At 34.6% G+C, this 15,132-nt stretch overlaps 1 protein-coding gene across 3 annotated transcripts in view; it reads right to left on the reverse strand.

Moving 5' to 3' along the window:
- Positions 1 to 14,395, reverse strand: part of LOC128243404 (ranBP-type and C3HC4-type zinc finger-containing protein 1-like) — a 45,411-nt gene extending 31,016 nt beyond the window's left edge. The window contains exons 1-4 of one of the 3 annotated variants that reach the window (XM_052961176.1): positions 13,659 to 14,395; positions 5,663 to 5,870; positions 2,909 to 3,033; positions 1,392 to 2,125 (exon numbers count right to left, since the gene is read on the reverse strand). In XM_052961176.1, the coding sequence (XP_052817136.1) occupies positions 1,392 to 2,125; positions 2,909 to 3,033; positions 5,663 to 5,870; positions 13,659 to 13,934 (1,343 nt within the window). In that variant the 5' untranslated portion in view covers positions 13,935 to 14,395. Of the gene's footprint in view, positions 1 to 1,391; positions 2,126 to 2,908; positions 3,034 to 5,662; positions 5,871 to 10,661; positions 11,012 to 13,658 lie in introns of those variants that run through there. The other 2 variants (XM_052961175.1, XM_052961177.1) reach the window with 2 other exon arrangements.
- Positions 14,396 to 15,132: the final 737 nt, after the last annotated feature.

Raw genomic sequence — 15,132 nt, forward strand, 5'->3', positions numbered from 1 at the left:
CAACACTATGGCTATGACACCACAATCGCCATGACACCACAATGGCTATGCCACCACCACAATGGCCATGACACCCCAATGGTTATGACACCACAATGGCTATTACACCACCACAATGGCCATGACAACACAATGGCCATGACACCACCACAATGGCCATGACACCACTATGGCCATGAAACCACAATGCCTATGACACCACAATGGCTATGACACCACAATGGCTATGACACCACCACAATGGCCATGACACCACAATGGCTATGACACAGCAATGGCTATGACACCACCACAATGGCCATGGCACCACAATGGCTTTGATACCACAACTATGGCTATGACACCACAACTATGGCTATGACACCACAACTGTGGCTATGACACCACCACTAAGGCTATGACAATACCACCATGGTTTTGACACCACCATTCTGGCTATGACACCACAACCATGGCTTTGACACCACAACCATGGCTATGGCACCACCATCCTGGCTATGACACCACAACCATGGCTACACCACAACCATGGCTATGACACCACAACCATGGCTATGACACCATAACCATGGCTATGGACACCATAACCATGGCTATGACACCACCATGGCTTTGACACCACCAGTACGGCTATGACAACACCTTCATGGCTAAGACAACACTACCATTGCTATGACACGAAAACCATAACTATGACAACACTACCATGGCTATGACACCATCACCATGAAGGGGCATGCTGTTATACAGCATAATTTATCAAATAATATAATGTTTTTTTATCAACTTCATAAATTTGTTACTTTGATTATACATTTAGATGAAATATGGTTATTCATCATGATTTTTTTTATGAGTTGATATATTCCGTTATTTTGAGACTTAACAGTTGTGAGAATGATCATTTATTTTTATTCCTGTTGTGTCAGTAACATGACAATCAGGTGACTACTTATGTAATTTCTCGCTAGAATTAACATGCATGTTTCAGCAAGCAACTGAGAGCAGACAGGGAGATTTTCATGATCTTTGACAAGGCCTTGAAAAACAGACAAACTAAAAATAATCAAAATATAACTTCCCTCGCTACCATGAAATTAAAATGACATTTTGAAAGTGCACACCAAATTCAGTAAATCAATATACATCTTTTCCTTACAAATTTGGGAACTAATTTAAGCCTCATTCCCAATGCTACAATATATACTTTTTTTTTCAAAATAAGAAAATAAACTTCCCAATTCTATGGTGTTTTATTGTTGTTGTTAATATGGAAAGGTTTGTGTATTCTTAAAGAAACTTCCCAATATTAGTAAAATGATACACTGATTCAACCTGATATATCCCATCCCAATTGTCAAAATGGTAAATGAAAAAAACCCACTGCTTACTCAAACTGGTTTTCTTCTTCCTTGTTTTCTTTTAACTTGACATCAATATCCACCTCAACTTTCTCGACTGCCAATTGTTTGGCGTACTCCTGCGCATGCTGAACATCACTGCTATTTATAGCTGTCTGTAGCAACTTAGCGGTCTCTTGACACTTCTTCAACTTTAGACTCGGCTTTGAACTGTCTGACATTTTTCTCTCCCTTATTTCTGGTGAACTTCTTTTTACTACTCCCATTGGAAAGTATGTGGAATTTAATTTTGGTTTGATTGGACTAGGTCCATGTTTATCATGATCCTCAATGTCTGATTTAAACTGTCCCAAAGAAAAATAGGTCGGAAAATTAGACTCTTTACCACCATCAGTGCAATTATCCTTTTCTGGGGCAGATTTGTCTTCATTTATATCACAAATATTACCCGACAAAGTTATCTCCGCTGCTGATTTCAAAATGGACTCGAGTGTCTGCGGTAACTCGTTAGGATGAATATGAAGGCTATCACAGAGATTGCTGATGTTTGTCAACACACTGGAATTGTCCACACTTTCAAATATTGTTGGATACCTCGCTAGAGTCTGCAAAATGCCGTCTGGATCATATGGAGCTATGTCGTCAAAGGGAGGTGGTATCAGGTCAGCTTCAATTCCCAGAGTATCACCATCTGTATGGTTCAGAGGAACACCATTGTCTGTTCCAAATGCATCGTCATTATCACTATCAGAATCATCTAATACCTGTGGATAGATTTACACATTTACAGAGCTCCAGATGAGCAGCATATTCAGTTATTACACAATTCAATCATATCATTTGTTTTCATACATACAAAAAACACACCGGAAATGACAAGTTAAGCAATTGATGTAATAACGTCGCGTTTTTCATGTTCTGCAAGACAAGTTCTACAAACCATTACGGTATGTCTTTTTATTTCTGCTGAAATTGGGCATACATGTTGAAAAGGACATTTATGGTACCGTATATACATTCTTGTATAAACTGACAATTAAAATACTGAACTGTTCTGGAAATGATTTGAACTGGAATTGTCTTAAACCAGGGTTAAATTTTAAGATGAATAGATCTACCTCTTGATACTTTTCACCCTTTTCTCATATAAATTGCAGCAAAGAATGCACTAATGATATAAGAATATATCCATATACATTTTATATTTCATACAATAGCCAATCTGTCTTCTTCACCCAATCAGCTTCCAAATCCACAGGTTAGAAAAAAACACTTGTCCAATTTGATATCCTGAATACCTCATTGCAAAAAGATAATAAGGTTCAATAATTTTTTATCAGGAGCTCTGCAATACATACATGCCATATCCCACGGCGGGGTAAAAAATCCCCCGGAATTTTGATCCATCCCCTGGTCTCCTGGCGGGAGATAAAAATCGCCCGAAATTAAAAAAAAATATATATATGGTTTATTAATATCACAATGACATTGTAAATATTGAACCTCAATTCTGTATGTATTTATGACACATCTTATTTCTTCACTACCTGAGGGCTGCTTCTGTCTTGCCCAGTCACTATCTGTAGGTCGGCCAGCGATATCCGACTGTGTCTGTTATTCAGCTGACTCTTGCGTTTCTCTGCCGGGGATTGCACAGCTACCAGAAGAAATACTGGAAACAAAAGTAGAAGAGACACTTAACATGACATCACCCTTATTTGTGAATTTATTTTCTGTATCAATAGTACAATGAGGTGAAGTAAAAACATGATCAGGAATCATAAGAGCTACAACATTTTGTTGTGAGTTGAAATGCTTCAACACATCTTGCGTTATGGAGCCAATTAATTGAAATTGGAGGTAAACGGAGGTATAGTCTGTTGTTCCCTCATCTCCATCACAAAGTTGAGCCTAGTGCACACCAAATATAGCAAATAAAGCTAAAAAAATTGTGAAGAGGCAACCTTTGGTCACTTTAAAGGTACAAATATGTGAGGATTGATAACACTTTTCATGAGAAACCAGGTGCACATTCTCATAGTCAATATTAAGCTAAAGCAAGTGATGCAAGTTCTATACGATCAGATTCTGATTTTCGTTCAGAACACTTAAGGTATCATATATCAGAAAAACAAACATTTACATGTACATGAATAGACTACAAGTTTACTCACCAAATAATACAAGTATATATACGTATAATGATCTTATACGAAATCTACTATTTACTCATTATATATATATCAATTTCCAACCACAGTTTTCACATGATTAACACCAAACCTCAAACAAGGAAATTAAATCTGACAAGAACCACTACTATCAGTGATTTCACATCTTAATACAGTAGACTCATAATCAGTTGACCTATGAATATATCATAAATTTATGTGCAACGACACTCACAGGCCTATAAGCAAATTATTTTGGAATTTTTTTTATATGATTTGAGTTAATATTTAAGGACCGGCTTGAATTGATTCTTAATAAAGAGGAAAAAAGCTGGGGCTTGAACACACAACCTCCTGAGATGTTTGACTCAAAACATACTGGGGCTTGAACCCACAACCTCCTGAGATATTTGACTGAAACATGCTGGGGCTTAAACCCACAACCTCTTGAGATGTTTGGCTCAAACATGCTGGGGCTTGAACCCACAACCTCTTGAGATGTTTGACTCAAACATACTGGGGCTTGAACCCACAACCTCCTGAGATGTTTGACTCAAAACATACTGGGGCTTGAACCCACAACCTCCTGAGATGTTTGACTGAAACATGCTGCATGGGGCTTGAACCCACAACCTCCTGAGATGTTTGACTCAAAACATACTGGGGCTTGAACCCACAACCTCCTGAGATATTTAACTGAAACATGCTGGGGCTTAAACCCACAAACTCCTGAGAAGTTTGACCCAAACATGCTGGGGCTTGAACCCACAACCTCTTGATATGTTTGGCTCAAACATGCTGGGGCTTGAACCCACAACCTCTTGATATGTTTGACTCAAACATGCTGGGGCTTGAACCCACAACCTCCTGAGATATTTGACTCAAAACATGCTGGGGCTTGAACCCACAACCTCCTGAGATGTTTGACTCAAACATGCTGGGGCTTGAACCCACAACCTCTTGAGATGTTTGACTCAAAACATACTGGGGCTTGAACCCACAAACCTGCTGAGATATTTGACTCAAACATGCTCCATACAAGGGAAAGTTACAGAGCCGGACGGACGGTGCGATTTTAATATGCCCACCTTCGGGGGCATAATAAAGGGGCAAAATTTGCATTATATGCAAGATTGAGTTATTAAACTAGATTGTATAAAGTTCCAATGCAATACATCAACTAAATAATGCATTTATGGAAAATATTAATCACTGATAACAATATTGTAACTGTGTATTTAATAGCTGAAAATGCACAAATACCAAATAAATGAGTGGTGGGTCCTAAAAAATTTACAGTGATCAACTATCGTCTCGTAAGGTAGAAATGCAGTGTTTTCCACACCTTTCATTCAAATTAAACACTGTACTGTATCCTTTGATGAATAAGAACTATTGTATTCAAAATTTATTTCTCCTTTTCGACAAATTTAAGTAATTGTATTTATTGTGGTACATCTTATTTGGAAGAAAGAGTGCATCTTTTACCAGAATTTCTAAGTCGAATAATAAAGGTGCAAAATTGATTTTTTTGCAAGATCGAGATATCTGACTTATTAAATTAAGAAGGATGGATGGTTATGAGCCCTGGAATAAAGTTTCAATTTAATACATGATGATCCTGAGATATTGACTTAAATGTGGTTACATGCAAAACCTTATCCAGAATTTCTAAGTTGAAAATGGCCAAAAATCTGCATTATATTAAAAAATAGTGATATCTTAACTTCATAAATTAAGTAGGTTTGATAGTTGGAATCACATATCTAAAGTTTCAATGCAATACATGATGTATTTGCTGAGATAATGACTAAAAGGTGCAAAACCTTAACCACAGGTGTGACGCAGACACTAGGTTGAGTAGTATAGCTCTCTTTATTCTTCGAAAAGTCAAGCTAAAACATGGGCATACGTCATTTATTCTATAAGTCAGTTTATGGGCTTTGCTATACATACGTATTTTGTCCCTGGCAACATGTAAAACAAGTTTCATTTGAATATCTTGAATGTTTTTTCAGTTGTGGCCAAGGTTAAAGTTTTGCACAATTAATGACAATAGCATCGATGACACAAAGGCTATGCAACACAACATTTTTCTTCAAAAAACAAATAAGCTAAATTTAAACATACAGCTGCAAGGCTTAGCCTCATTCACAAGAGCAAGGGTGTTTTCTAGCTTTTGTTCCAACTCAACAAAATTGTTGTCAGCATCATCAAAGTGGATCAGAAACCGCTGCCATTTGCCAACTTTCTTGCGAATCTCGTGCCAATATTTGTCGCGTACAGTATAACTGAGATCCCCGGTCTTCCTGGTACGGAGGTCTATACTCAAACAAACCTGAAGTAAACAGATAATTTATGGTTAAATTAAATCAGTTTCAATGAGAGTGGTCTATTGGTTAAGGTGTCCTCCTCTTACTCAAGATGTTGGGGCTTCAAGCCCCACCTGGGGCACATTCTCTTAGCCTCTCATAAGCTATCTCACTAGTTTTTACTCAGGAAAGGCACTCAGGAGCGATTCATATCACCTAAATATCATCACAATCAACTAAAATAAACTAATGATATAACTAACAAGGGTTTTTACTCCATATATATACATTATATATATCTATATCTATCTATATAGCTGAACCCATTATTATCTGCTGCCCTCTGAAAATTTCATTGAAATAATGCTGTTTTCTTAAAATTTTGAGAATACCTCCTGAAACTTTGTTCCTTTCTGACTAACATTTTTTCATAATCCAATTTATATGGAGGTCTATTTGATTACAGTAGCTAGTATCCTAATTGAAGGAAAAGAGTAAAGAGTTGATATAAGATCGAAATGGCCATTCCCTCTTTTTTCTTTATTGACATTTTAACCAGAGTGCCACGAAACAAACACCAACGCTCGTAAAGTTCATTAAGTTTGAAGTTGATACCTTCAATGATTGTATAACAATAAAAAAAAATAAAAAAATCCTAAAATATATATATATATATATAAAAATTATATATATAGTTATATATATATATATATATATATATATATATATATATATATATATATATATATATATATATATATATATATATATATATATATATATATATTAAACCAAAAACAAATAAAACAATATTAATAATAACCTTTTTTTTTATAAAAAGTAATCAATATTTTTTATAAAAGGGGCACATCAGGAACATTTCTGTTAAAATATTTTGAAATCGGGCCTATGGTTTCTGAAGATGAGTTATTAAGTTTTCCATATAGACATACAGTGAAACTAGCTCCGTCCCTGGCGGCCATGTTTTTTATGAATCACAATTGGGTGAAGGAATTTGATATATGGTCACCTAAAGAACATTTACATAAAATAACTTTAAAATAAGGTCAATGGTTTCTGAAGAGAAGATTTCCAAAGTTTTCCATATAGACATATATAGTGAAAAGTAGGCATACTCCATGGAGGCCATGTTTTTTTACAAATCAACATGGGCTGAAGGAATTTAATACATGGTGACCTAAGGAGCGTTATATTAGGTTGAACTCAGGCCAGCAGTTTCTGAGAAGAAGATTTTCAAAGTTTTTCCTTTCAGCTGCCATGGCAACCAGAGTTCTGCATGGAACCACTTTTATTGAAGGAATCTGGAAAAGCACCACTCAAGGGACATTCCTGTGAAGTTTGGTTGAAATTGCCCCAGTGATTTAGAAGGAGAAGTTGTTTGAAGGAAAATGTTGATGAAGGACGGACGGACGACGAAAGACAATCACCCTATCACAATAGCTCAGGCTAATATACAGGTCTGCAGAGCTAACTCCATTCCAAAGATGATCTGATTTCTTTCAGAGAGAAATGGGGCAGAGCTGGACAATAATTAGAGTCAGAGTTAAGAGCCTTGCTTTAAATGAACACATAGTGTCTATAGCTATATGTGTACCATGTTACATTTGAATATCTTAAAAGTTTTTGAGTTATCATGGGTCAAGGTTAAAGTTTTTGCACAATGACGCCAACAACGATACCAAGGAAATCACAATTACCTTGACTGATACCTACAGATTTTTTCCTAAGGAAAGAGAATTGTATGATCTTATGTAGTTTTGTACCATAATTTCATTCAATTAAGTGTAATGGTTTCAATCAACTACCACATTGAAGTGGATAAGTACGTGTTTTACATACATGATATTAAAGCGTGATCCTTAACACAGAACTTCATCGATTAAAAACACCAGACAGCGCATAATAAAAACATAATTTTCAACAAGGGAAATCACTGCATAGGAGTGATTCTACACCCGTTCAGGGGCTATCTTTGATTTGGTCATAACGTTGATCCAATAATGGTTGTAAATTGATCATAGTAACGGTACACCCTTATAATGTTTTGTTTTCATAATGATATGAACTGGCCCCAATTTCTTGAAACGTCTTAAGTCTCTAATAACAGGATTAAGCTAAGATCACTATTTTTGTTTATCTATAATTTCTGTTATATTTACTTCTTTGAGATATTTTAAACTTAAAATAGGAATTATCTTTCTGATAATTACAATCAACCATTTTTCATTTATCAAAATCAAATTTAAGTATTACTTTTGGTAATTGAAATGAGCTACTTTCAGCCTGTTAACCTTAAGAAGTTTTGAGAAATTGGGGCCAGATGTTTGACTTTATTTTGCAATAGGTGCAAATAAAGCAAATTTATGCCCATTACAAACCTTACATAACCTTAAAATTTGATGGGCTAAAAACCACATCAGCAAGCATATTTATAAGTAAAATATAAAATGTATATTGTTAAACTTCTTTGGGAAGCAATACAGCATTGTTAGTATATCAATACTTGTCTTCTTTCCAGCAGAAAAGAGTAATGGAACTTGCTGTGCATGTGCATTCTGTCTCAAACAACACTTGTACAAAGTTACAGTATGATTCCTTTAATGCTGTTTGTACTAATAGCCAAGGTTTAAGTATTTGCACAACTATGACAAGAACATCTATATCAACAACATCTACAGCAGAAACATCAATGCCAACAACACCTACACCAACAACATCTACACCAACAACATCTACACCAACAACACTTTTGACAAGAACATCTACACCAAAAACATTTATGACAAGAACATCTACACCAACAACACCTATGACAAGAATATCTTCACCAACAACATCTACGACAACAATATCTACACCAACAACATCTATGACAAGAATATTTATACCAACAACATTTACACCATCAACCTCTACGCTAACAACATCTACATCAACAACATCTACACCAACAACATCTATGACAAGAACATCTTTGACAAGAACATATACACCAACAACATCTACACCAACAACATCTATGACAAGAACATCTACACCAAAAGCACTTATGACAAGAACATCTATACCAAAAACATCTATGGCAAGAACATCTACACTAACAACATCTACACCAACAATATCTATGACAAGAACATCTTCACCAACAACATCTACACCAACAATATCTATAACAAGAACATCTATGACAAGAATATCTACACCATCAACCTCTACACTCTACACACATCTACACCAACAACATCTATGACAAGAACATCTATGACAAGAATATTGCCACCAACAACATCTACACCATCAACATCTATACTAACAATATCTACATCAACAACATCTACACCAACAACATCTATGAAAAGAACATCTTTGACAAGAACATATACACCAACAACATCTATGACAAGAACATCTACACCAACAACATCTATGACAAGAACATCTACACCAACAACACTTATGACAAAAACATCTTCACCAAAATCATCTATGACAAAAACATCTACACTAACAACATCTTCACCAACAACATCTACACCAACAATATCTATGACAAGAACATCTTCACCAACAACACCTACACCAACAATATCTATGACAAGAACATCTATGACAAGAATATCTACACCAACAACATCTACACCATCAACCTCTACACTAACAACATCTACATCAACAATATCTACACCAACAACATCTATGACAAGAACATCTATGACAAGAATATTGCCACCAACAACATCTACACAATTAACCTCTAAACTAACAACATCTACATCAACAACATCTACACAAACAACATCTATGACAAGAACATCTTTGACAAGAAGATATACACCAACAACATCTACACCAACAACACCTATGACAAGAACATCATCTTCACCAACAACATCTACATCAACAAGATCTACACCAATAACATCTACACCAACAACATCTATGACCAAAACATCTACACCATCAACTTCTATGACAAGAACATCTACACCAACAACATAAAAGACAACAACATCTACACCAACAACATCTATACCAACAACATCTACACCAACAACATAAAAGACAACAACATCTACACCAACAACATCGACACCAACAACATCTACACCAACAACATCTACACCATCAACATCTATGACAAGAACATCTACACCAACAACATCTATGACAAAAACATCTACACCAACACCATTAAAGACAACAACATCTACACCAACAACATCTATACCAACAACATCTATGACAAGAACATCTACACCATCAACATCTATACCAACAACATCTACACCATCAACATCTACACCAACAACATCTATGACAAGAACATCTACACCATCAACATCTATGACAAGAACATCTATGACAAGTACATCTATGACAAGAACATCTACACCATCAACATCTATGACAAGAACATCTACACCAACAACATCTATGACAAGAACATCTACACCATCAACATCTATGACAAGAACATCTACACCAACAACATCTATGACAAGAACATCTACACCAACAACATCTATGACAAGAACATCTACAACAACAACATCTACACCATCAACATCTACACCAACAACCGCTATGACAAGAACATCAACACTAACAACATCTTTGACAATAAGCTGAAATAATAACAGCAGCAAGCATATTCATAAGTTAACTTATGAAATTAGTGTTTGGATTCTTTGGGCAGCAAAATGGCATTGTAAGGATTCAAAAGAACAAAAATAATATCCTGGCATGCTTTCCAAATGTGAATCATATTTTTCAACAAGAAACACCTGAAAAAAGACCTTGTTAGTTTGTCCCGTGTCATCCAAACGAAACCGACAGTTTTTAGGAAAATTTGGGATTTTACATAAATGTATTGTGCATTCTTTAGTGGGGATCATCTCCATTTCCAGATCGCCCGAATCACAAACTTCCTTAATAGCCCCAAACTCATCCAAATCCACACATGGAGTTCGAAAATATAGTTCACAAAGACTTTGTCCTACAGAATGATCTTTCATAAGCTGGTCAGTGTAAAAACACTTCCATCGATTTTTGTTCTTGCCTTTTCTGAAAAAAGGCATTTTTTTATTTTAAAGTAGTGTATAATGTTCCGAATAATATTGATTGAACATTGAGAAATAGTAAAACTTATCTAATCCACTGGTTACATTATTCAACAGTATTTCAAATTCAAAATTAAGACAGAGAACTTATTAATCTTCTTTTTCTTCCTCTTTGCCATTTAGTGTTTTAAATTGTTTATTACAATATCGAATCCACTGTAACATAATTATATTTTAAGATTATTCACAATCCATTAAAAGACTCTGTTTGCACAAAATTAAATTAAGTAATGAACATATATCAATACATCCTACATAATTTTCATGAAATCAATGAGTTAATATGAAGTCGTGTATAAATCATTGTGTTATGTACGCTCACAGCGACTGTATTCCATACCCCCAAAAAATCCACAAATAACACAGTTATGTAACTTATGTTTAATATCTCTAACAGAACTATAAGCTTCAAAACATATGAGTCTCATATTTATATCTGCAATTTGTATGCATGAAATAGATACTGGTAGATGGATACTTTTAATTCCTCAATAACTGGAAAGTTTATAACTTCCTAATTTTCAAGAACAATTTAAAATCTACACAAACTAAAATAAACTATTGATATAGCTAAAACAAGGGTTTTTACTCTTTAAACATTTAGATTGACCCACCTTTTTTGAAATAAGGCTGTTTTCTCAAATTTTGAGATTACCACATGAATCTTCATTCCTATTTGAATAACAAACATTTAAACACCGCTATTCTGAACACCATTTATCCAAAATTATCGATATTTCGAATTGGTCCCGATTTAAAACCTTCTTTGTTTAATTATTTGTTTTAGCAATAATTCAAAATCGCTATTTCAAAGAAAAAATTATGGTCCCGATTTGGTATTTCACAGCTATTAAAGAATGACATTAAGCACGCCATAACAAACATCGGTGTCATTATAAAAGCGATTTTTTAGGGTGGTGTAGTGTGTATATAATGGCTGGTTTACCCAATCTGAATATCATTTGCAATGCCTATCTCATCAAATTCAATCGCCAACTTACTCACTCGACCCCGAGCTATCCAGAGAAGGGAACAAACATGTATACTGAAAAATCACTCAAACAAAATGCAACATGTTGGTAACGTGTAGCTGACATTGCAAATTGCAATCTTCACTATAATTTACGGCACCAATAATTCGCGAACACTGTCATTTTCTAAAAATTGTTAATCTGAAATATCGTTATTCCAAATTTTTTATCTGGGTCCAGACAACTTCGGCTTAACAGTGTTTAAATGTAGTTCATACCCCAGTAGTCCCCCCCCCCCCCCGCCCACACCCACCTGAAATAAAAGTTTACACCAGTCCTTCCCCCTAGCCCAAGTAAAACTGCTGTAGCACTACCTGATATTATAATATAAACAGTTTATATTGAAAAACATGGGAAGGTTTATATATCAATATTTTCCTTAAACAGATGCACTGACTTCAGTCAACAGAAATTGTAAATAAATCAACCACTATTTCATGTGTAGGTTTAATACAACTTTATAAAGAGCAAATAAATAATCTAGGTAAAACTTAATGAGTTTTGATATCACTATACGCATTCTCTACCAACCACAGGTTTTTTGCAAAAGCGGCTAATTTCGAAATGCAGGTGCACCAGGTACAAAAAGAAAATTGTAAATTGTACTGTGTTATGTTATCACCCAAATGGGAGAGTCAACAATCTCATCCCCCACACTTGAAATGATCCATTCATGTACAAAAGTGCGTTTTCTACGTCAATTTTTCCACAAATTGATAATTGTAGATATGCAAGAAAAAATATCAATCCGGAACTAAAAATCCAAACCTCGGGCCCGCTGCGTGGCCGGTAACTCGGCAAGCCTCGTTAATGGCTTATGCGCGTGCCCTCGGGTCAGATTTTTCTATCCCTACCGGAAACACATGATAGATACTTATATTCTCTGGCAAAGACTGAACATAGGTCCTTAGTCATTTTTTTACCTGATATTTGTCGGAATTTTTTTGGACTATCAAAATTTCAGATGCTGTCCGTTCGAATGACTGTCACTTTTTCTGTCCTTTCACAACGTATAGAATTGTCTCAAGCATATAAAGTATAAATACATAATTTCATACTAAAATCTTAAATATTTTTGAGTTACGGCCAAGATTAAAGTGTTCGCACAACTACACAACAACAACTCAAGGCTATAACTTTTCACTTTTTTCTTCAAGAATTGATTTGAGCTAAATATAACCTTAGCAGCAAGCATATTCATAAGTAAAATAAAGAATGTATAGTGTTAAGATTCTTTGGGAAGCAATATGGCATTGTAAGTTTATCAACACTTGTCTGTTTGCTCAGTCAAAAAGGGGTACCGTATAACTCAACTATTATTAAAGCTAGAGTTATGGGCCTTGCTGTAAATGTGCATACTGTCTCTGGAAGCTTTTGTACCAAGTTGAATTTTGATAACTTGAATGTTTTTGAAGTTATGGCCATGGTGAAAGTTTTTGCACAACAATGAGAATGACACCGACAGTGAAATATTCACCAAGGCTATGAACAATATCTTCTTTCATTTTTGACAACAAACTTAAAATTACTACAACGGCAAGCATATTCATAAGTAAAATTAAGTCTTAAAATTATTTCAGCACCAATAATTAATTTTTAATATTCAAAAGAGAAATAGAGCAAATAACACCCGTTAACAGACCTCGCTAGTTTGTCCCGTGTCATCCAAATGAAACGGACAGTTTGCAGGAAAATTTGGGATTTCACACAAATGAATTGTGCAATCTTTGGTAGAGATCATTTCCAGATCGCCCGAAATACAAACTTCCTTTATAGCACCAAACTCATCCAAATCCAGACTTGGAGATGGAAAATATAGTTCACAAAGACTTCGTCCCACAGAATAATCTTTCACAAGCTGGTCAGTGTAAAAACACCTCCGTCTATTTTTGTTCTTGCCTTTTCCAAAAAAAGGCATTTTTTTTATTTTAAAGTATAATGTTCCAAATTATATTGATTGAACTTGGAGAGATAGTTAAACATATTTAATCCACAGGTAACATTATTCAACTGCTGTATTGCAAATACAAAATTAAGACAGAGAAATAATAAATAAATAAATAATCTTCTCCTACTTCCTCTTTCCTAATTTAGTTTTTTAAACTGTTTATTACAATATTGATTCCACTGTGACAAAAAATCACTAAATTCTATTTTAAGATTATTCAAAATCCATTATGATATTAGGAAAACTACTTTCTGTTTTGACAAAATTAAATGTCAAATGAGTGACTAATCAAGATAAAAAAAACACATATCAATACATCCTGTATCATAATCATAAACTCAACCAGTTAATATGAAGGAGATAAAACATAAAGTAATATGACAACTGCTCTAGTCATGTATTACTATTGTGTTATGTCAGTGACTGTATTCCATCTCAAAAATGTGTCACTTTACCATGATAACAATAAACATAGTGGTAAACTTAAGCTAGGTATCTTATATCTATAACAGAAATATAACCTTAAAAAATATATACCGTAAATACCCTATTAGATGCCCATGCCCTAATAAATGCTTAGGGGGTCTTTTATGAGTCTTAATTCTGATTCCACAAATTCCTTAAAGTGACACTCTTATTCAAAATCAATTCATACACATGCATATAAACAAACATAAATTTTGATTGATAATCCTTTAATTACTCACTAAATAATGCAATTATGGAAAATAGTAATTACTGATAACAAGATTGTAATTGTGTATTTAATAGCTGAAAACACAAAAATATTAAATGATTGGTGAGTGCTTTAAGATTTCGTTACTGTGATCTATCGTTTCATAACGTAGAAATACCATGTTTTCTGCACCTTTCTTTTAAATGAAACTCTGTATCCTTTATAAGAACCATTGTTTTTGACATTTATTCATCCTTTTTGATATATCAAAACTATTGTATTAATTGTGGTAAATCTTTTTTGGGAGTAAGAGTGCATCTTATATTTCTGAACTTAAAAAAGGCAAAGTGTTTCCAAGAAAAGCATAACAATATGGCACTATTTGTTTACAGCGCACCTTCTCAGGCTCCTGACATCAAGCATATAAACCAATACCCTATCGTATAATTTGGGTTACACACCACCTACTTTAATAACGGAGCGAAACATTCT

The sequence above is a fragment of the Mya arenaria genome, chromosome 8 (assembly GCF_026914265.1).
Source record: "Mya arenaria isolate MELC-2E11 chromosome 8, ASM2691426v1".
In the NCBI taxonomy this organism is placed as follows: domain Eukaryota; kingdom Metazoa; phylum Mollusca; class Bivalvia; order Myida; family Myidae; genus Mya; species Mya arenaria.